This window comes from Arvicola amphibius, chromosome X (genome assembly GCF_903992535.2).
Source record: "Arvicola amphibius chromosome X, mArvAmp1.2, whole genome shotgun sequence".
NCBI classification, from domain to species: domain Eukaryota; kingdom Metazoa; phylum Chordata; class Mammalia; order Rodentia; family Cricetidae; genus Arvicola; species Arvicola amphibius.
Window position 1 is genome coordinate 33852519 of NC_052065.1, and position 24330 is coordinate 33876848.

The window sequence follows — 24330 nt, forward strand, 5'->3', positions numbered from 1 at the left end:
ACCCTGAATTTATGCCTGGCAATCTTAACTACTTCGAACATCCAGGGGGCTAATTGTATGTTTTTATTTGGCTTCATCTTCTTATTGTCTTCTCAAGGATCACGAATTATAGGCTCGATGTCCTTTAATTATGGCTAGAAACCGATTATGGGTGAGTACATCCCATGTTCATCTTTTTGGGTCTGGGTTACCTCACTTAGAATAGTGTTTCCTATTTCCATCCATTTGCCTGCAAAATTCAAGATGTCATTGTTTTTTACTGCTGAGTAGTATTCTAATATGTATATATTCCAGTTTCTTCATCCATTCTTCCACTGAAGGGCATCTAGGTTGATTCCAGGTTCTGGCTATTACAAATAATGCTGCTATGAACATAGTTGAACAAATGTTTTTGTAGTATGATTGGGCATCTCTTGGGTAAATTCCCAAGAGTGGAATTGCTGGGTCCTGGGATAGGTTGATCCCGAATTTCCTGAGAAACCGCCACACTGTTTTCCAAAGTGATTGCACAAGTGTGCATTCCTACCAGCAATGGATGAGTGTACCCCTTACCCCACAACCTCTCCAGCACAGGCTGTCATTGGTGTTTTTGATTTTAGCCAATCTGACAGGTGTAAGATGGTATCTCAAAGTTGTTTTGATTTGCATTTCCCTGATCGCTAAGGACGTTGAGCATGACCTGAAGTGTTTTTTGGCCATTTGAAATTCTTCTGTTGAGAATTCTCTGTTCAGTTCAGAGCCCCATTTTTTAAATGGGTTAATTAGCATTTTAAAATCTAGTCTCTTGAGTTCCTTATATATTTTAGAGATCAGACCTTTGTCAGTTGCAGGGTTGGTGAAGATCTTCTCCCAAACAGTATGCTGCCTTTGTGTCTTAGTGACAGTGTCCTTTGCTTTACAGAAGCTGCTCAGCTTCAGGAGTTCCCATTTATTCAATATTGCCCTTAATGTCTGTGCTGCTGGGGTTATACGCAGGAAACGGTCTCCTGTACCCATATGTTGTAGAGTACTTCCCACTTTCTCTGCTATCAAGCTAAGTGTGTTCCGATTAATATTGAGGTCTTTAATCCATTTGGACTTGAGTTTTGTGCATGGTGGTAGATATGGATCTACTTTCATTCTTCTACAGGTTGACATCCAGTTATGCCAGCACCATTTGTTGAAGATGCCCTCTTTCTTCCATTGTGTTCTTTTGGCTCCTTTATCAAAAATCAGGTGTTCATAGGTTTGTGGGTTAAGATCCGTGTCTTCTATTCGATTCCATTGGTCGACTTCTCTGTTTTTATGCCAATACCAAGCTGTTTTCAATACTGTAGCTCTGTAATAGAGTTTGAAGTCAGGGATGGTAATGCCTCCAGAAGTACCTTTATTGTATAAGATTTTTTTGGCTATCCTGGGTTTCTTGTTTTTCCATATAAAGTTGATTATTGTCCTCTCAATCTCTGTGAAGAATTCTGATGGGACCTTGATGGGGATTGCATTGAATCTATAGATTGCTTTTGGTAGAATTGCCATTTTTACTATGTTGATCCTCCCAATCCACGAGCAGGGGAGATCCTTCCATTTCCTGGTATCCTCTTCAATTTCTTTCTTCAAAGACTTAAAGTTCTTGTCAAATAAATCCTTCACTTCCTTGGTTAGAGTTACTCCCAGATATGTTATGCTATTTGTGGCTATTGTGAAAGGTGATACTTCTCTGATTTCCCTCTCTGCTTCCTTATCCTTTGCGTATAGGAGGGCAACTGATTTTTTGGAGTTGATCTTGTATCCTGCCACGTTACTGAAGGCATTTATCAGCTGTAAGAGTTTTTTGGTGGAGTTTTTGGGGTCGCTTATGTACACTATCATATCATCTGCAAATAATGAAAGTTTAACTTCTTCCTTTCCAATTTGAATCCCCTTGATTCCCTTATGTTGTCTTATTGCTATTGCTAGGACTTCAAGCACTATATTGAAGAGATAAGGAGAGAGTGGACAGCCTTGCCATGTTCCTGGATTTAGTGGGATGGCCTTGAGTTTCTCTCCGTTTAGTTTGATATTAGCTGTTGGCTTGCTGTAAATAGCCTTTATTATATTTATATATTAGGAATGACCCTTGTATCCCTATTCTTTCCAAGACCTTTATCATAAAGGGGTGTTGAATTTTGTCAAATGCTTTTTCAGCATCTAATGAGATGATCATATGTTTTTTTCCTCAGTTTATTTATATAATGGATTACATTGATAGATTTTCATATATTCAACCAGCCCTGCATCTCTGGGATGAAGCCTACTTGATCGTAGTGGATAATTTTTCTAATGTGTTCTTGGATTCGGTTTGCCAGTATTTTATTGAGAATTTTTGCGTCAATGTTCATGAGTGAGATTGGCCTGTAATTCTCTTTCTTGTTTGGGTCTTTGTGTGGTTTAGGTATCAGGGTAACTGTAGCCTCATAAAAGGAATTTGGCAATGACTTCTGTTTCTATATTATGAAATACCTTAAGGAGTATAGGTATTAGGTCTTCTTGAAAGTTCTGGTAGAATTCTGCATTGAAACCATCTGGTCCTGGGCTCTTTTTGGTAGGGAGGTTTTTGATCAGTTTCTAATTCTTCGCGACTAACAGGACTATTTAGAGCATTTACCTAGTCCTGGTTTAACTTTGGTATATGGTACTTATCTAAAAAAGTGTCCATTTCTTTTACATTTTCCAATTTTGTGGCATACAGGCTTTTGTAGTGAGATCTAATGATTCTCTGAATTTCCTCTGTGTCTGTGGTTTTTTCCCCCTTATATTTCTGATCTTATTAATTTGTGTGTTCTCTCTCTGCCGTTTGATTAGTTTGGATAGGGGTTTGTCAGTCTTGTTGATTTTCTCCAAGAACCAGCTTTTTGTTTCATTGATTCTTTGGATTGTTTTCTGTGTTTCCATTTTGTTGATTTCTGCCCTCAGTTTGATTATTTCTAGTCTTCTACTCCTCCTAGGTGAGTCTGCTTCTTTTTTTCAAGAGCTTTCAGGTGTGCTGTTAAGTCTCCAATGAGTGCTTTCTCCGTTTTCTTTAAGTGGGCACTTAGTGCTATGAACTTTCCTCTTATCACTGCTTTCATAGTGTCCCATAGGTTTGAGTATGTTGTGTCTTTGTTTTCATTAAATTCAAGAAAGACTTTAATTTCTTTCTTTATTTCTTCCTTGACCCAGGTGTGGTTCAGTAGTTGACTGTTCAGTTTCCATGAGTTTGTAGGCTTTCTGGGGGTAGCATTGTTGTTAAATTCCAATTTTAATCCATGGTGATCTGACAGGACACAGGTGGTTACTAATATTTTTTTGTAACTGTGCAAGTTTGCTTTGTTACCATGTATATGGTCAATTTCGAAAAGGTTCAATGAACCGCAGAGAAGAAGGTACATTCTTTTTTATTTGGGTAGAATGTTCTATAGATGTCTGTTAAGTCCATTTGGTTCATTACCTCCATTAAGTCTTTCAATTCTCTGTTAGATTTCTGTCTGATTGACCTGTCCGTTGGTGAGAGAGGAGTGTTGAAGTCTCCTACTATTAGTGTGTGAGGTTTGATGACTGCCTTGAGTTCTAGCAGTGTTTCTTTTACATAAGTGGGTGCTTTTATATTAGGGGCATAGATATTCAGGATTGAGACTTCATTCTGAAGGATTTTTCCTGTTATGAGTATAAAGTGTCCCTTTCCATCTCTTCTGATTGATTTTAGTTTGAAGTCAACTTTGTTGGAAATTAGTATGGCCACACCCGCTTGTTTCTTAGGTCCATTTGCTTGATAAACCTTTTCCCAACCCTTTACTCTGAGTAGATGTCTGTCTTTGTGGTTGAGGTGTGTTTCTTGTAAGCAGCAGAATGTTGGATCCTGTTTTCATATCCAATATCTTAGCCTGTGCCTTTTTATAGGTGAATTGAGTCCATTGATATTAAGTGATATTAATGACCAGTGGTTGTTAACTCCGGTTGTCATTTTTTATTTGGTAGTAGAGATTGTGTGTTTCCTTTCTTTGAGATGTGCTAGTGAAGGGTCGTTAGATATCTGAGTTATTGTGGGCGTTGTTGGACTCCTTGGTTTGTGATTTTCCTTCTATTACTTTCTGCAAGGCTGGATTTGTGGCTACGTATTGTTTAAATCTGTTTTTGTCCTGGAATATCTTGTTTTCTCCATCAATGGTGAATGCAAGCTTTGCTGGGTATAGTAGTCTGGGCTTGCATCCATGTTCCCTTAGTGTCTGTAGCACATCTCTCCAAGACCTTCTGGCTTTCATGGTTTCCAGTGAGAAGTCAGGTGTAATTCTGATAGGGTTCCCTTTATATGTTACTTGACCTTTTTCCTTTGCAGCTCTTAATATCTGTTCTTTATTCTGTATGTTTTGTGTTTTGATTATTATATGGCGCAGGGATGCTTTCTTTTGATCCAGTCTATTTGGTGTTCTGTAGGCTTCTTGTACCTTCATAGGAATATTCTTTAGGTTTGGGAAATTTTCTTCTATAATTTTGTTGAATATGTTTTCTGGGCCTTTGAGTTGGAATTCTTCTCCTTCTTCTACCCCAATTATTCTTAGGTTTGGTCTTTTCATGGTGTCCCAGATTTCCTGGATGTTTTGTGTTAAGAATTTGTTGGATTTGTTTTGTTCTTTAATCTGTGAATTTATTTCCTCTATAGTATCTTCAGAGTCCAAGATTCTTTCTTCCATCTCTTGTATTCGGTTGGAAATACTTGTCTCTGAAGTTTCTGTTCGTTTACTCAGAATTTCCATTTCCAGTCTTCCTTCAGATTGTGTTTTCTTCATTACCTCCATTTCATTTATCAGGTCTTGTACTGTTTCCCTTACCTGTTTGATTGCTTTTTCTTGTTTTTCTTGGGTATCTTTGAGAGATTTATTTATTTTTGTCTACCTTTTGTTTGTCATCTCCATTTCTTAATGGCAGTTTTTTACCTCCTGTTTCAAGTCCTCTATTATTTTCATAAAGTACTGTTTAAGGTCGGTTTCTTCTAAATCTTCTGGAGTAAGGTGTTCAATTCTTGTTGTTTTGGGATGTCTGGATTCTGGTGATGTCATGTTGCCTTTCATGTTGTTGGAGGAGTTCTTGCATTGGTGCCTGCCCATCTCTTCCTTCAAATGGAGCCGGGAGGTACTTGGTGTCTTAGACCAATCTTTGCTGTGACTGAATCTGGTTGGATCTCCTCAGTGCTGGAGCAGGAGCTATTCCTTGTGGCACAATCTGAAGGAGCCCGCACTCCCTTGCAGGAATCCTCAGACTTGCTTGGAGGCTCGACTCTCACCCCTTTGGGTGGATGGCCTTAGTACAGGAGCAGGACACTAGAATACACTAGGGAAGGCTTGGGGGAGGCAGGGACGTGAGAACAAGCCTGCAGCAGGAGCTGGGGGATGGGGGGTCTGTGCTCTCTTCCAGGGAAGGTTGCCCCAGGGTCGCACACACTCACCAGTCCAGATGGAACTCCACTGCACCGGATCAGGGATTCCTGGCAGCCCAGGGACGCCGCCCGGACAAAAGGGAATCCTCTTGTTCTAAACTGAAATATTTTGTTAACTTTAAGTTATCTTTCCATACCTATCATTTTTAGGTTTGGTCTTTTCATGGTGTCCCATATCCTCTGGATATTTTGTGTTAAGCTTTTTTTTAGACTTAATGTTTTCTTTGACTGATGAGTCTATTTCCTGTATCTCATCTTCAGCTCTTGAGATTCTCTCTTCCCTTCCATCTCTTGTATTCTGCTGTTCATGCTTCCATTTGTGGTTCCTGATCATTTTTTTCATAATTTCTGTTTCTATAATTCCCCCAGTTTGTGTTTTCTTTATTGTCTCTATTTCAGTTTTCAAGTCTTGAGTGGTTTCTTTCATCTGTTTGATTGCTTTTTCTTGGTTTTATTTGAGGGATTTGTGATATCTTCTAATTTTTTGCTTGTCTTTTCCTCCATTTTTTTGAGAGAATTTCTCATTCCTCTTTAAGTGCCTTAAACATTCTCCTAAAGTTATTTTTTAGGTCATTTTCTTCTGCTTCAACTATATTTGGTTGTTAAAGTATCACTGTTACAGGAGCACTAGTTTTTATTGGTGTTGTGTTGCTCTTTGTTGTGCTGAGTGTGCTCTTACCTTGTCTACCCACCTTTTCTCCTATTGGTGTACTTGGCTGTATCTCTGGTGATCAGTCTTCCTGGTGCCAGTGGATCCAAGGCTCAGATGGTTGCTTCTGGTGGTACAGTCAGGGCCACGGTTTCAATCACCCCTGAGGTGTTCCTTCAGCATTCCCTGTGGTCCCTCTGCAATACTGAGGGTTGTTCTGGCCTGCTCCCACGTTGCTTGTTTGGGGCTGCTTCCCCTGAGGTTGCTGCCTTGGGTCTGCTCCAACAGAGGGCGTTGACTCAGGCATGCTCTGGTGGTGGAGGTCACTGGCTCCTGGTTGCAAGTCGCTGATTCACATCCGGTTCTGCAGAGGTCTCTGGCTCAGCCTACTCCCTCAGTGGTGGCTCCCTTGTACCTGTTCCTTTGGAGGTTGTTGCCTCAGGCCTGTTCTGGCGGAGGTCATCTTCATCATCCATATTTTATAATTTTTCCATCTCCCCACAATTGAGCCTTTTATCATTTACAGTTAGTCTGCATTCTTAGCCCAGTCTACTTATATCATGTCTCTATAGATTTATCTATTTTGGACAGTTCTTATAGATGAGATCATATGACTATTCTCTTCCCTTGTCTTGAGTGTTGTGATTATGGTAGCAGACTATGATGAGAAACCTGTTTTTCACTTGTTTTTTTTTTACTACATGTGTCAGTATTTGTTCCTTTAAATTATGAAGTAGTCTATAGTATGAATTTACCACAGATATTTTTGTTTATTTCTTGAAAAACATCTTAGTCATTTCCAGTTTTTAAGCTATTATGAATAAAACTGCCATAAATACTTGTGTGAACATAAGTTTTCATTTTTCTGGGATATTTGCCCAGGACTATAATTGCTGAATTTTCTAGTATTTGAATGCTTAACTTTTCAAGAAATGACCAAATTATTTTCTAGAGTAGCTGTACTGTTTGAGTCCCACTAGCAAAATATAAATTGTACTTTTCCACATCTTCTCTAGCGTTTAAAATTTTTACTATTTTTTTAAATTCAGCCATTCTAATAAATGTATAAAGACCTCTTACTGTAGTTTTAACTTATATTTCCCTAATAGCTAATATAACATTTTTTTATATGCTTACTTGCCATTGGCCCTTTTGGCAAAGTTTCTGTTCGTCTTATAATTGAATCATTTAGTTCCCTACAGTTGAGTTTGATGATTTCTTTAAATATTTTAAAAATATACCCACTGTCAGATACACATTTTGTAGTAAATATTTAAATGTTATATACATACAATGTATGTTTTGACTGTTCTATTTTGTAGCTTGGTTTACTTCTGTATTTTGTTTCTCTTTTTTGTTTGTTTTTGAGACATCGTTTCACTAGGCTGCTCAGAGGAAAAGCTTTTATTTTGTGCTCAAAGACAAATTTTTCTTTGGTAAATTATACGTTGAAATTCTAAAAATTCTTAATCTATGGATTCTTTGCTTAGTCCTGATTTTTTTCTCCTATGGTTTTCTTTTAAAAATTTATTCACAAATGTTAATTGGACAAAGTCATGAGTTTTATTACATTTTCATTGGAGTAAGTCATATACTTTTTGGGCATATTCACCCCCACTGCCCTCTTCTGTCCTCAGTTCTCTTTTCTGTTAGTCTTCTTTCTCTTCCAAAATAGAACCTCTTTTTCTTTCATGTCATACACAGGCATTTATGTGTATGTGCATGTATGTGTACACACACACAGTATTTATTTCTCTTTCTGCTCTGACTTATTTCACTTAATATGATCTCCAGTTCTGTCCATTATCCTGCAAATGATATGATTTCATTATTTATGGTTAAATAAAACTCCATTTGGTATTCATTTATCCATTAGTGGGTAACTAGACTGATTCTACATTTTGACTATTAAGAATAGTACCATAATAAACATAGATGTGTAAGTATCTGTGTGGTGTGCTGATTTATATTCCTTTGTGTATATTCCCAGGGCTGGTATAACTGAATCATACAGTAGTTCTGATTTTAGTTTTTGAGGAACCTCCATACTGATTTCCATAGTTGCTGCACTAATGTACAACAGTGTATAGGAAAAGATTTCTTTGTTCCCCAACTCCCCACATTTTCACCAGCCTTTGTCATTTCTTGATGATAACTGTTCTGACTAGAGTGAGATAAATATCTCAGTGATGTGGATGGGTGGGTGGGTGTATTGGTTGGTTTTCTTTTTTTAATTAAAATTTTCCATCTCCTCCCCTCCTTCCACTTCCCTCCCCTCCCCTCCACCCACACCCCCACTCCCTCCCTCTCCAGGCCAAAGAGCAGTCAGGGTTCCCTACACTATAGGAAGTTCAAGGTCCTCCCAATTCCCCCCAGGTCCAGGAAGGTGAGCATCCAAACGGACAAGGCTCCCACAGAGCCCGTCCATGCAGTAGAATCAAAGCCCATCGCCATTGTCCTTGGCTTCTCAGTCAGCCTCCACCGTCAGCCACATTCAAAGAATCTGGTTTGATCACTTGCTCCATCAGTCCCATTCCAGCTGGCCTTGGTGATCTCCCATTAGATCTGTCCCACCGTCTCAGTGGGTGAACGCACCCCTCGCGGTCCTGACTTCCTTGCTCCCAACCCCTGCCCGGCAATTTTGTCAATTTTCAATATCCAGGAAGATAACAATATGTTTTTCTTTGGGTTCACCTTCTTATTTAGCTTCTCTAGGATCACGAATTCTAGGCTCTATGTCCTTTATTTATGGCTAGAATCCACTTATGAGTGAGTACATACCATATTCCTCTTTTTGGGTCTGGGTTACCTCACTCAGGATGGTGTTTTCTATTCCCATCCATTTGCATGCAAAATTCAAGATGTCATTGTTTTTTTTTTTTTTTTTACCGCTGAGTAGTACTCTAAAGTGTATATGTGCCACACCTTCTTTATCCATTCTTCTATTGAGGGGCATCTAGGTTGTTTCTAGGTTCTGGCTATTACAAATAGTGCTGCTATAAACATAGTTGAACAAATACTTTTGTAGTATGATTGGGCATCTCTTGGGTATATTCCCAAGAGTGGAATTGCTGGGTCCTGGGGTAGGTTGACTCCCAGTTTTCTGAGAAACCGCCACACTGATTTCCAAAGTGGTTGCACAAGTTTGCATTCCCACCAACAATGGATGAGTGTTCCCCTTACTCCACATCCTCTCCAGCAAAGGCTATCATTGGTATTTTTGATTTAAGCCATTCTGACAGGTGTAAGATGGTATCTTAGAGTTGTTTTAATTTGCATGTCCCTAATTGCTAAAGAGGTTGAACATGACCTTAAGTGTCTTTTGGCCATTCGAACTACTTCTGTTGAGAATTCTCTGTTCAGTTCAATGTTCCATTAGGTTGGTTTTCTAAGATAGGATTTTCTATAGCCCAGACTAGCCTCCAAACTTGCTTTTAGCTGAGGCTAGCCTTAAATTCCTCTTTGTCTGTCTGCCTCTACCTCCCAAGTACTGATATGACACATGTACCACCACTTTGCAGTTTCAATATAGTATTAATTTGCATTTTCCTGATGGTTGTGAATGTTAAGTGTTTTTCACATATTTATTAGTCACTTATACTACTTTTAAAAAATATATATTTATTTGCCATTTACTGATTGAATTTTTAGAGGGATTGATGGTTTATTGTTATTATTTTTTAGTTCTGTACCTATATATAGTAGGTCATGTATTTTATCTTTTTGAGTTTTGTTTTTGTTTTTGTTTCTTGAGACAGGGTTTCTCTGTAGCTTTGGAACCTGTCCTAGAACTTGCTCTCTAGACCAGACTGGCCTTGAACTCACAGAGATCCACCTGTCTCTGCCTTCCAAGTGCTGGGATGAAAGGCATGTGCCACTACCTACTGCCTGGCGATCATATACTTCTTAAACTGTAGGTCATGACCCCATTTGGGGGGAATCTCATGACTGAATGTGTGAATCATGAAAATTTAGAATTAAGTTTCTGAAGAAGCAATGACTAAATTTGATTCAAAATCAAGTGCATAATGAATCAGATTTTTCTGGCAGTACACTCCTGTCTTATATCACATGATTTCACAGCTGCCTTGGTTCTGAATACATGACAAGTGCACTTTGCACACTCCTTTCTTTAACCCCAGCACTCCAGGTGGATCTTTGTTAGTTCTAGGTCAGCCTGGTCTACCTACATAGAAAGTTCTAGACCAAACTAGGGTTATGTAATGGACCCTGTCTTTAAAAAGTTGCTATTTGATTTAATTTGGCTTTAATTTTACATAAAAATATTAAATGAATTTTGGCTTGATATGAGGACAGAATTCTCAACAATTTCTAAAATGGTTCATAAACATACTTAAGCCATTTTCTACTATGTCTTTGTGTGGAGTAACACTCTCAGCAGTGACAGAAAATCAAAATATTAGTCAAGGGGAAAAGAGAGGTGGCTCAGCAGTGTTACGAGTACTAGGAGCCTGGTGGTGGTGGTGGTAGTGTATGCCTTTAATCACAGCATTTGAGAGGCAGAGGCAGGTGGATCTCTGTGAGTTTAGGGCCAGCCTCTTCCACAAGACCAAATTCCAGGACAGCCAAGGCTGCTTCTGGCCTTCTTGGTCCTCCCTCTCTCTCCCTCTCTCTCCCTCTTTCTCCCCCCTATCTCTATCTCTATCTGTATCTCTATCTATCTCTCTCCTCTCCCCCTCTCTCCCCTCTCCTCTCCTCTCCTTTCCTTTTCTCTCCTTTCCTCTTCTCCCCTCCCCTCCCCTCCCCTCCCCTCCCCTCCTCTTCTCTCCTCTCCCCTCCCTCTTTCTCTCTTGCACACACACAAATGTATTTTAGAATAATTAGATTTGAAAATGTTGAAGATTCTCCATATCTGATGTATCAAATTGTCAGCTGAGATTCCATTTTTCATGTAAAAATTAAACATACCAAGCTCATTAGTATGCAATTTTAATTTAATCTTTAATAAACAGTAAAATTAGTATATGTATACCAAAGATTTGGCTTTAAGTTTCCTTATAGTTTATTATCAGCAAATGTTTGTGTTGTCTACATGAGGTTATGTACAGTTTTCTCAGGAAAGGAGATTTTCAATGAAAATAAATAAGAAACGCAAATGTTTGTGTTGTCTGCCTGAGGTTATGTACAAGTTTCTCAGGAAAGGGGATTTTCAATGAAAAAAAAAAACACTGTTCTAACTATCCCCTGTTAGTTATATAGCTAGAGAACATTTTCACCCATTTTGTGAACTATCTCTTCACCTTGTTTCCTTTGCTTTTTAATTCTATGCAATCTCATTGACTTCTTAGGCTTTTTCTAAATATTTGACAGATTTTACCCTTAGTGTAAAGTACCATCTTGAATTAAAGTGTGTATGACAAGTTGGACTTTGGTTGAGGTTCCAATGTTATTTGTATACTTTTATATTTATTTGTATACTTGTATATTTTTGTATACTTGTATATTTTATCAAAATATATTGAGCATATTTGTGTGGAAGTCTTTTTAAAATAGGATAAAATGTATCAGTTTAAGAACAGGAATATGTCAGGTTACATAGTAAAGGAAAATTAGGTTGCTAAGCAATGGTTTTAAAGTAGGGACATTAGTTTAGATTATTTGTTTGGGCTGAATGTAACTGCAGTGGTGTTTGAAAATGAAAAAGTAGAAAAGAGTTGTAGATCTGATTATAGAAATTATTATTTGAGAGATATAGCACTGTTGATTTAAAGATGGTCAGAGTCCACGGAGTGAATATGTGTCCTCCAGAAACTGGGCTTGTCAAGGAAATAAGTTCTTGAAAGAGCTTCTAGGAAGAGAAGCAGCCCTGATGGCAAATACTTTTATTTTAGCCCAGTGAAGCTAGACTACATTTCTGACCCACTGAAACATAAAAATAAATGTATTTAGTTTTAGGCCACCAACTTTATGGTTACTGTAACACTAGAAAACTAACCAATAGATATTTTAGGAAAGCTCCCATTGTTAAATGGCTAGGAATTATTTCTCTTTTTAATTTTTTGCTTATTCTTTTAAGATAGTGTCTTGCCATGTTGCTCAGGCTGGCCCTGGACTTGGAATCTTCCTCACTCAATTTCTCAAGTAGCTGGGATGACAGAATGACAGGCATATACTATCAAAACTGACAAATAATTAGGATTATAAATGTTTGGCCAGAGTGTACATGCATACATATATACATTGACACATAAGACAGAGAAGTGTGTAATATCCTTGTGCAATTACACAAATGAAGTGATCCTACAAGCAAATTTGTGCATTCAATATGAAATAGTTAGAAAATACATTACTTTTATTTCTACTTGAATCTATACATTATTATGTTAAATTAAATGGTTTTATTTTATTTCATTTAGTTAAAATATGGTCTCATCTTTGATTGATCTGGTACTTACTGTGTAGACCAGGGTGACCTCAAACTTAACAGAGATCCTACTGCTTCTGCCTCCTGAATGTTGGGGGCTAAAGGTGTGCAACTGATGTTAGTGTTGCCCCTTTTGTAGGGGACTCAGGTGATCCAACCCTGAGGGTGTGAGAGCAGCAGAGCTGTCTGCCATGTGGTGGCCCCAGTGAGAAAAAGATGCCCTCACCTCATTGGTGATGGATGGATGCCACCCCTTCCTACTGGTAGCGAGTCAGAGGACTAGTCCCGGGATCGTGGATCATGAAAGTTGGAGAACTAGCCCTGCACCTCTCATCAGCTGCAACACACTGGAGAATGGACCCTACACCCTGCCAGGGCAGCACCCTAAAGCTGACCCTATTGTCATGCAAGTGAGCCAGCCCTGGGGACACGAGAGTAGGAGATCCCTTCCCCCAACATACCCCCTACAGCCATTGGGAGAGAGGGACCTGTATCGCACCTGTGCAAGACAGTAGAGCTGGCCCTGGTGGTCTAAGTGTGGGTGAGCCAGACCAGAGAGCTTAAGAGAACTGGCTCCCACGTTTTGCTGCAGACTGTATTGGGTGGGCTGGCCAAGACAGAGAGCTCACCTGGGTGGTGACAGTTGGGGAAAGCTGGCAGACTGACCAACACAGCTACCACCTAGGCTCAGAGCCAGGACTAAGGGTTGGCCCACTCCAACACTCACCTCATCTATAAATTATTGGAGCATGTGAACGGGACAAACCTATAGATCTAAAACTTCAGGATCTTCACAACACAGGATAAGAGGATATACAAGAGGAGCCCCAGTGAGAGCTGGTGGTGTAGCAGATGCCAGACGCTTCAAACAAGACCAATGACTCATGGCAATGAACACTTGCAAGTGAAGATGAAAGGACTAAAGGGTGAACTGTGTGACACACTGAGCCATACTACAGCTTCCACAACGAGATTCTTTTATCTTTTTTTATTGTTTTGTTTTTGCTTTAGTTTTGCTTTGTTTCGGTCTGTTTGTATGCTTTGGTTTTTGGGTTTTCTTTTGAATTTTGTTTTGTGGGGGGCAAGTTACATGAACAGAGGACAGAAGGGGCAGGGGGGAGGGGGGAGAAATCGGCAAAGAATCAATAAAAGTTTGAAAAACGGGTATACAAGGCCATGCCTGATCTTGATGGTTTCTGTAACAGCATTATTGTGATAAAACATATACCATATATTCTCCCAATTAAGTATACAATTCAATGATTTTAATATCTTTGCAGATATGTGCAGCCATCACCACAGAGCACCTGAAATTTGCTAGCCCCATTGATTTTTGGCTTTTCTTCCTGATGAAAAGTCATTAAATTGATATTATTGGGGGTTGTGCATAAAGAGTGGGGTTTTTTTCTGACTTCTTTCAAGATTTTCTTATTTTTAGCTTTCATCAGTTTTGATATAATGTTTGTATTTGTGGCTCTCTTTTTATTTATCCTACTTGGAGTTTTTTTTATTTTCTGCATATGAAAATTAATGTTTTCCAGTAATTTAGGAAGTTTGTGGCAGGAAGGGTATTCTCCTTTTTCTGTGTTTTTGCTAGTATTCCCATTACATGTTTCTTTCTTGGATAGTTTCTGTTGCTTACCACCACTGCCTGGTGTAGATTAGGCTTCTTGTTTGAAAAATGGAAACAAGGAAAAAGGAAAAGGGGCAGGAAGAAAGGCTGTGTGGTCATTCTCTTAAAAGATGAAGTGTGTTTTCTTTCAGCCATTTTTTTCATACCTTTCAGCTTAGGCCTTTGAAAGTTACGCCTTCATGACTGCTTTTTCTTTTCATGTTCTTATTAGGGTCTCTGACTGGAGATAACTCAGCTGACACCCCCTAATTTGATTCTGGCCAGGAGTGTACCACTCAGCTTTTGTAGTTTGGACTAATGTTATGGTCTCACTCAATCTTTGGAATTCTTTGAATTAATTTGTTGGTATAGTCTCACTATTATAATTTAGGCAGGCTTTGAATTCATAGCAGTTCTTTAATGTCAGCCTCTCAATGTGGGCTGACATCTAGGACAAGTATATATTGATCATTTCACTCAGTGTTTTTCTCTTTCCTAGGATGCACCATGATGAAACGACAGAGACCTTTCAGCAGCAGTGAGAGTTCAGATGAGTGTGAGTAGAACTAGCTAGTAACCTGTGTATCTTTGCCAACTGAGGATATCTTCTTTGACTTGAGAATAAACTGTGTTGTGCTTCCTCCAACAATTTAAATCTTTCTGAAAAGGAAAGGTCAAGATCATTTTTATTTATTTAATTTTATTAGAAATGTATAAATTAAGTAGAATTGTTTTTTATATAACACTTTTTTTACTTTAAAAATGAGTATAAAAAAGCTAAATCTACCAATGCTTTAATAGAACTTCTTCTGAAAGGAAGAAAAAAGTATTGGGAATATAAACTATAGATCCTGATTTTGATTATAACTACGGTGCTAAATGTTTGGTTGTTGGTCAAACATTGATTTGATTAAAGCCTTAACAGTACCCTTAGGTAAGTGCTAGGAGATTATTTGTACCACATTCTTAGTTTTTCTATAATTTTTGGGGGGATGGTGGTTGTTTATTGATCTTTTTCTCCTGGCAGAACATGAATTAGGATTAACACCAAGTTGAATCTTCACAGTCATTATTAAAGCTTTTATAGTCTGGGTGGTCACTAATGTTTAACTCCATTAAGATTCTCTCTCTTGGGCACAATTGAATATTTTCTTCATTAGTATGATATCTATGTGATCTCCTCCTGTCTTTCATATATCTAGTTAGTTGACATTTACTTAAAGTAGTGGTTAATATGTTTCAGTATTTTTTTCTAATCTTTTGCAGGTCCTTCTACTTCCTTTACTTCTAGCTTAATGTATAGGAAGATGTCAAAAAATCCCAAGGAACATAAGAAGTCTGCTGAGGTGAGATTAAATATTTAATTTCACATTTAAAAGCCAATATCTACCTCCTTCCAACATACTTAAAATACCCAGAATTTGAAAATGTGCAAAGTAAAATATATACCACTGGATAGATAGGCTCATTTTCTGGTAATTGTACTTAGTTTCTAAGAAATATTTCATTTCTCTTTTATGAGATGGTAATTTTTACACTGATTTCTTTTTTTGTTTTTTGTTTGACTGAGTTATTTTTATTTTTAAAACAATCTTATTTTACATACCAATCCCAATTCCTCTCTCCCATCCTCTCACTCCTCCCACCTCCTCCCCACCCCACACCCCCCTATCCACTCCTCAGAGAGGGTGAGGCCTCCCATGGGGAGTCAGCAAACTCTGTCACATCACTTGAGGCAGGACTAAGGTCCTCCCCCCTCAATCTAGGATGAACAAGGTATACCTCCACAGTGAATGGGCTCCAAAAAGCCAGTTCATGTACTAGGGATAAATCCTGATTCCACTGCTAGTGGCCCCACAGACTGCTCAAGCCCCTCAACTGTCACCCACATTCAGAGAGCCTAGTCCAGTCATATGCAGGTTCCCCCAGCTGTCAGTCTGGAGTCAGTCTGGAGTCAGGGAGCTCCCACTAGCTTGAGTCAGCTGTTTCTGTGGGTATCCCCATTATGGTCTTGACTCCTTTGCTCATAATATTGTTTCTCCCTCTCTATGACTGGACTCCAGGAGTTCAGCCCAGTACTTAGCTGTGAATCTCTGTATCTGCTTCCATCAGTTACTGGATAAAGGTTTTATGATGACAATTAAGATAGTCATCAATCTGATTACAGGGGAAGAACAGATAAGGTGGCTTCTCCACTATTGCTTAGATTCTTAGCTGGGGTCATCCTTGTGGATTCCTGGGAATTTCTGTAGTGCCTTGTTTCTCGCTAACCCCATTATGGCTCCCTCTTTCAAGGTATCTCTTTCCTTGCTCTCCCTCTCTGTCCTTCACCCAACTCAACCTTCCCGAACCCTCATGTTTTCCTACCCGCTCCCCTAATACCTTCCCCCATGCTCTCAGTTTATGAAGGAGATCTTGTCTACTTCCCCTCTCCTGGGGAATCCGTTTGTGTGTCTCTCTTAAGGTTCTCCTTGTTTCCTGTCTTCTCAGGGGTTGTGGACTGTAGACTGATTATCCTTTGCTTTATGTTTAATATCCACTTAGGAGTAAGTGCATACCATGTGTGTCTTTCTGAGTCTGGGTTACCTCACTCAGGATGTTTTTTTTCTAGTTCCATCCATTTGTCTGCAAATTTCAAGATGTTACTGTTTTTTACCACTGAGTAGTAGTACTCCATTGTGTATATATACCACACTTTCTTTATCTATTCTTCGATTGAGGGGCATCTAGGTTGTTTCCAGGTTCTGGCTGTTATAAATAATGCTAGGAACATAATTGAGCACATGTCCTTGTAGTATGATTGAGCATCCTTTGGGTATATACCCAAAAGTTGTATTGCTGAGTCTTGAGGTAGATTGATTCCCAATTTTCTGAGAAACTGCCATACTGATTTCCAAAGTGGCTGAGCAAGTTTGCACTGCCACCAGCAATGAAGGAGTGTTCCTCTCCAGCATATGCTTTCATTAGTGTTTTTGATCTTAGCCATTCTGACAGGTGTAAGATGGTATCTCAGAGTTATTTTGATTTGCATTTCCCTGATGGCTAAGTATGTTCAGCATTTGCTTAAGTGTCTTTTGGCCATTTGAGATTTCTCTGTTGAGAATTTTCTGTTTAGATCTGTACCCCATTTTTAAAATTGGATTATTTGGTAGTTTGATATCTAGTTTCTTTAGGAGGTTTGGGGTTTTTTTGGTGTATTTTGGAGATCAACCCTCTATCAGATGTGGGGTTGGTAAAGATTCTTTTCCATTCTATAAGTTACTGTTTTGTCTTGTTGACCATGTCCTTTGCCTTACAGAAACTTCTCAGTTTCAGGAGGTCTGATTTACCTATTGTTACTCTCCGTGTCTATGCTACTGGGGTTATATTTAGAAAGTGGTATCTTGTGCCAATGCGTTTAAGTGTACTTCCCACTTTCTCTTCTATTAGGTTTAGTGTAACTGGATTTATGTTGAGGTCTTTGATCCATTTGGACTTGAGTTTTGTGCATGGGGATAGATATGGATCTATTTGCATTCTTCCACATGCCGATATCCAGTTATGCCAGCACCATTTGTTAAAGATGCTTTCTTTTTTCCATTGTATAATTTTAACTTCTTTGTCAAACGTCAGGTATTTATAGGTGTATAGATTAATATTGAGGGTAGGGCCTTCCAGCTGGGAATCCAGACACTCACCTATCAAAGTGTAGGTGGGGTCAAGGCTCTGATGGTCTCAGATGCAGTGGGGGATGGTTGCAGGTGTGGGGAGTCTCCTCCCAGGCCTCTGGGACTTTTCTGGGTGGGGGTGGGGCATAGAGATGTACCTACAAGGGCAAGGGCCTAGAGAGTAGGGCCCTCCAGCCAGGAACCCAGATACTCTCTTAACACTGATTTCATTTGAGGAATTAGTTCCCACCTCTACAGCAGTCCTCCCCTAGCCAGGAAATCAAAGAGAGCTAGACTTGGAGATCTGTGAAGTATCTCAAACTCTTATAGCCTAGTGTTGAAAAAAAGTTACATTAGAGGATGGGAGATAGTGTAAGAAGAGGCTAGGTAAAGAGGTATTTGGAGAGGGAAGGACTGAGTCCTGACAGCTTTTCAAATACTACTACCTCACTTCTCTGATGCTGGTCATCTGCCCCAAGATCATCAAACTATCAGAATTGTACTTGCATTTAGTGGATCATACAGACTTTCCTCAGTGGAAATTAAATTATGAAAAATTAACCCTGTGCTCCTTTAGTTTTACTAGGAGTAAACATTTTTTTGCTAGAAAGGAAAAAAAGAGTACATTAGTTATCTGTTCCTGCATTGGAAATAATCACAAGATTTATGGCTTAAAACAGTATACATTTATTATCTCAGTTTCTGTGAGTAAGGAGTCTGTACTGAGTGTGGCTAGATTCTGTGTTCATAGTCTTTCAGGGCTGCAAACTCTGTGCTCACTGGGATGTTCTCACTGGGGATTAGAAAAGAATTCACTTTTAAGTTATAGGCAGAATTCCTTTCCTTGAAGCTGAAAGACTTGAGATCCTTGTTTTCTTGCAGTCTTTTGACAGAAAGCACCCAGTACCTAAAAGATTTTATTGGTTCTTGCAATTTGGCCTTCTCTCACAACAGGGCCACTTTCTCAGAGGCAACAAAGAAAATCTTTCTCTCCCATATGCTAAAATGAAATTTTATATGACATCAATTTTTTTAAATTGTTTTATCTTCTAAAACATTTGCAGTAGTCTATGGTTAGAAGCAAATCATAGGTTCCACTCATTCTCACAAAAATAGAGTAACTGATGGGTATTATTTTTCAAATATATCCACCAGAGAGCATTTCTTCCTTTCTCATTTGTCACCATCTCCCTTTATTGTTTTGTCAGGGATCTTTATGCGCCTGGTTGAATGTCAGGCTATTTTTTATGTGTTTACCATACGGGAAAAACTTAGGGAATATAATGCACAAAAACTGGAGTGGAGGGGACTGGAAAGATGGCTCACAATTAAGAATACTGGCTTTTCTTCAAGAGGATTTAGGTTAAGCTCACAACCATCTGTAATTTCACTTCCAGGGGATCTGATACCTTCTGGCCTCCTCAGGCACTGGGCACACATGTATTATACATACATATATGCAGACAAAACACTCATACACATATGAGAATAAATCTTTAAAAAACATTTTAAAATAATATTGAGTGTTCAATACAATTTTCTTTAGTCTGGGTTTGTCCCATATTTGTCTTATGATTAGACTATAATTAAGTTTTGGGAGAATGATATAATGGGATGAAGAGCCCTTCTTGTCACATTATATCAAGGATTATTATTTGATTAACATGAGGTTTCTCCAGTATAACACTACTTTTTTTCTCCCTTTATCTTGTTTTTTTTTTTCACTAAGACTGGTATACTAAAATACAGGAATGACGTTAGGCAAAGATTCACTTGATGAAGGAAAGAGTTAACAAATACGTTTGATAATATTCTGTAGAAATTTATATCTTCTCACTGACTTAAAAAAATATAGGACTGATAAGATGGCTCAGTGGGTAAAGGCACTTGGTGCCAAGTCTGACAACCTAATTCTATCTCCAGAAGTCACATGGTAGAAGGAGAGCACCAACTCCAGCAAGTTGTCCTCTGACCGTGACACTTGAGTTGTGGCACATCCACACACACACACCATGTGTACTCAATAAATAAATGAAAAAAATATACATTTTTTAATATGGGCTTATATGTATTTGCTTTATATTTTAGGTTTTCCATGAGTATTAGATATTAAACCTATGCCTTGCACATGCTAGACAAGTACTGTATTATTGAGCTACATCTCCACCCTACTTTATATTTTAGATTTATATATTTAGATCCTACATAATTTTTTAGTTTTTTTTATTTACAACCCAGTCACTCTTTCTTCTCCTTCCTCTCCTCCTAGTCTCCCTCCCACAGCCTTCCTGCCCCCCATCCACTCTTCCTCAGTTTCTATAAGAGGACAACCAAATATGACATATCAAGTTGAAATCTGGACAAAGCAGCCCAATGAGGATGATGGTCCCAAATGTCAGCAAAGAGTCAGAGACAGCCCCTGCTCCCACTGTTAGGAATCCCATAAGAAGACCAAGCTATACAAATATAACATATATGCAGAGGGCCTAAGTCAGTCCCATGCAGATTCCCTGGTTGTTGATTCAGACTCTGTGAGCCCCTGAGCCCAGGTTAGTGATTCTGTGGGTTTTCTTGTGGTGTCCTTGACCCCTCTGACTTCAATAATCCTTCACTAGGAGTCTCTTACCTGCCACGTCATACTTATTCATATCCTTCTTACCCTTGAGTAATTCACTGATAGTGAAAAACATGGATAAGCTGGCTAAAATAAAGTTTTGAGTGTAAAGATAACTAGCATAAAACTATCAACTTTTTGAAGTATAATGTATCTCTAGGTGCACAAACATGCACTTGTCTTTGCATGTGAGTAAAAAATGCGCATCTGGTGGAGAAAGAAAGAGAAAATTATAATGCACGTAATTATAAAATATGACACAGTTGAAGGATTACGCATGGTGGTTCATGGCTATAATACTAGTACATAGGAGGCTAAGGCAGGAGGATTGCTTCAAGTTTGAGACCAGCCTGGACTACAGTATTAAGTCCTGCTTTACAAAAAAACAAACAACAAAATGGAAGAATGGATAATGCAGCTCAGTGGTAGATGTGAAGCCCAGGGTTGAATGTCCAGCACCACGGGCGGAAAAGTTAAACAGAACACATCTTAAAGTATCAGACAGATTAAGTAAATGAAAACAAATTAGAAAATAGAAGTTCTAAAGAACATACATAGTAAAGTAGATCTAACTAATATCTATCAAATTGTATTTTTACCAAAATAGACAGTAAAGAATATACCTTCTCAGGTACCCTGAAAGTACATATCCAGAATGAGATAAAATATTTTTATAAAACATCAATAATTTCCTTTAAATAGGAAACAAGCAACTATTACAATTTGAGAAGCAAGATATTTTTAGGCTTCTAAGTGTCTTTTCTAAGATATTTACATTACAAAAGGAAAATATGCTGACCTAACAGCAATGAAAACCAGTAAGACAACATCTGAAGAAATTTGACAAGATACCGTCTGAACTGAGTAGTCATATTTCAGTAAAGAAGACATTTAACAACATACATCCCTGATATATTAACATAAGAACACAGCGATTTTTCTGTGATACTCTTACTAAAAGAACCCTAAAACCCAAACATGTATAGCCTCAAACCAGTAAGAACATACCAGACAAATCTCAATTGGCAGAACACACTCCAAAATATCTTACAAATACTCTTCAAGTGTCATGAAAGACAGGAAAAGATTGAGACATTGTCACAGATTAGAAGATTCTAGGAAGGTACAACTATGTTGTAATACAGAATCCTGGGTTGAACTCCAAAGCAAAAAGACGCTAAGGAAAAATGGTGAAAATTGAAGTCTACAGATTAGGCAATAGTATATTGTAATGTTAATTTATTACTTTAGGAGCCAGTGTAAAAGGCTTGAAGTAGGAGGATTCCTGCAAGTTCTAGATCAACCTTAGCTAGTGTGATCTTTTTTCAAAATTAAATCAAAATATTTCTGGTTTAGATAAATTTATTCTAAGGCCAGGTATGCTGGCCTCAGTCCCAACACTAAGATCCAGAGGCAGAAGAATCACTTAGTTTGATGCCAAACTGGTCTACCTAGCAAGTTCGAGGCCAGTCAGGGCTATGCAATGAGACTCTGTGTCAAAGCAAAACAAAAAAAAAATTTGAGCAATTTACCCTGTATTTAAGATGTTAAATATTATGTAAAACTATCTGAAGAATACATAAGAATGCTGTGCCATTTTTATAATTTTTTTGTACAGGATTTAAGACTGTAGGCCATGGTGGTCTCAAAGTGTAATATTTCTAAGTAAAATTTTAAATGAGATAATGCCTAAATAATTGTAAATTATCAGGAGATATATGTTACTTTAAGAGAGTTAATGATTGTTTCTTTTATTAAAATAAAAAGGCTTCTTTGGAATAACCTATAGTTGGTTATTTAAATTCAAGGAGCTAAAAAATGCTGGAAGGACTCCTTTTACCCTTCATTAAATCCAGTCAGTATGCCAAATCTTCCCAAACAGAAGTTGTCATGCCCATTTAGGAATCAGGAGATGTTTCTCCTAATAGAAATAGATGTTGAGAATGGATAATTGTTTTTAAAAGAACATTAAACAGTATCAGTTTCATAGTGATTTTAAAGTATGTGCAATGTGTCTTCCCAGGTATTCCGAAAGGACCTCATCAGTGCAATGAAAATTCCTGACTCTCACCATGTTAATCCTGACAGCTATTACCTCTTTACTGACACATGGAAAGAAGAGTGGGAAAAGGGAGTGCAAGTACCAGCCAATCCAGACTCTGTTCCAACACCTTCTCTCAGGTATTGTCATGTTTACAACTTTGACTTAGGAAAAGAGCTCTTTTAGTTTTTTGTGTGTTTCTTGTGGTGAAACTGAGGAGTAGCTACACATTTCTAACATACAAAGTTAGCCTAACTATTAAACCAGGTCATGATTGATCAATAAATTCCAGCTCATTTATCTAAGAAATTTATAAGATGAAATGCTCTGAAGTCCAATCTAAAATTAGGAAAAAGTTTCCCCAAGATTTACATATCTGACTCAGCCATCAGTAGCATTTGTTAGTCTTTGAAGAGATAACTTTCTCATAGGAAATTGCTTCTATATAAGTGGAGTCTCATTAGTGATGGTACTAATAATAAGTAACCAAAGCATATAGCTTCTAAAATAGGAACTCAAATGAAAAGGAAGTAATAGAATAGTTGGGGTGACTATAAGCACATAACCTTCACTTTAAAGACTCGAAAACGGTTAAGGTAGAAAGACTGATTTTGTGAAAAAGAGGTTTTATTCCAGAGGAATTTGTAAGCTCTTCAAAGTAATGCTGGTTTTAGAAACCATTTTATCCTACTGATTTTGGTGTTCCCGGTGCTCTACACAAGTCGGACGTGAAGTAGAATGTTCAGTATAAGTCTGAGCGAATGAATTAATAAATAGAACACACAGTTCCAGATGAAGGAATGGAAGAACATGTTGGTTACTGTAAGAAAGTATAGATCTTATTCTACATTTATTTCTACTACTTAATAAAGTACTTTATTTGAGATAGTGTCTCACTGTATAGCCTAGGTAGGCCTTGAACTTACTGTATAGCGCAGAATAGCCTCAAACTACTGTTCTTCTGCCTCAGCCCTCTGAGTACTGGGATTCCAAGCATATGTCATCATGCCTAATACATGTTAGTTTCTTTCTTTCTATTTTGTTTTGTTTGTTTGTTTTGTTTTGTTTTTCAAGACAGGGTTTCTCTATGTAGCTTTGGAGCCTGTCCTATAACTCATTCTGTAGACCAGGCTGGTCTTGAACTCACAGAGATCCACCTGCCTCTGCTTCCCGAGTGCTGGGATTAAGGGTGTGTGCCACCACCACCTAGCACATGTTAGTTTCTTAAAGGCTAGAGATAAACATCCCCAATTTCTCTACTCTTGTCAGCATGTTCATACGTCCTGTTAATGCTCTAGAAGTGCTTATTGAATCATTTCTAGGAATGCAGGCTCAGGCACCTCACACTCAGTTAAGGAAAACTCCCAAACCCTTTCTTGTTTAACACACTTTCCAAGCTTCACTTGCTTATCATTGATACCATCTCCTACTTCCTAAACAGAGTAACACCAGGAATGAAAAAGAAGAGAGAGGGGCATATTTTCATGTCTTTGCTGTCATATTTTTTACATAAATATAATGGCCCTAGTACTGTATTTTCCATTAACACTCCAAGGATTATTGAAACACCTTAATGTTTGGCCTTGATATTAAGTCAGTATATCAAATATACTTTATTGGGGTGAGTTTAATTTTTGCAAGTTAAGTGAAGAATGTACTATTTTTAAAATTATATCTATCTGATAAGTAGCGCAACAAAATTAGGATGGTTTAATAAGAGTAAATTTAGACACTGAGAGTTAGCTTCATCTCACAGAGACATATACTCCCTAATTCATATGAGCACTCTGCTCTAATATTTCTTCTGAGAGTTTAGGATAGTTACCATTTTATGTGTTGTAATTTTTAGTAAATACCCTCTGTTTCCCATAGTTCTTTGCCTATCTTATAAAGTCCTTAATTTTAATTGATCAGGGTAAGCTACTAAATTAATTAATGATCGTATAAATTCTTT

At 38.1% G+C, this 24330-nt stretch overlaps 1 protein-coding gene across 5 annotated transcripts in view; it reads left to right on the top strand.

Annotated features, from left to right (window-relative positions):
• Jade3 (jade family PHD finger 3) overlaps window positions 1-24330 on the top strand; it is a 92549-nt gene that overhangs the window by 18452 nt on the left and 49767 nt on the right. For all 5 annotated transcript variants that reach the window (XM_038317234.1, XM_038317237.1, XM_038317238.1 and 2 more), the window contains 3 exons: window positions 14574-14630; window positions 15341-15420; window positions 22359-22516. In XM_038317234.1, coding sequence (XP_038173162.1) covers window positions 14582-14630; window positions 15341-15420; window positions 22359-22516 — 287 coding nt within the window. In that variant the 5' untranslated portion in view covers window positions 14574-14581. The remainder of the gene's footprint in view (window positions 1-14573; window positions 14631-15340; window positions 15421-22358; window positions 22517-24330) is intronic.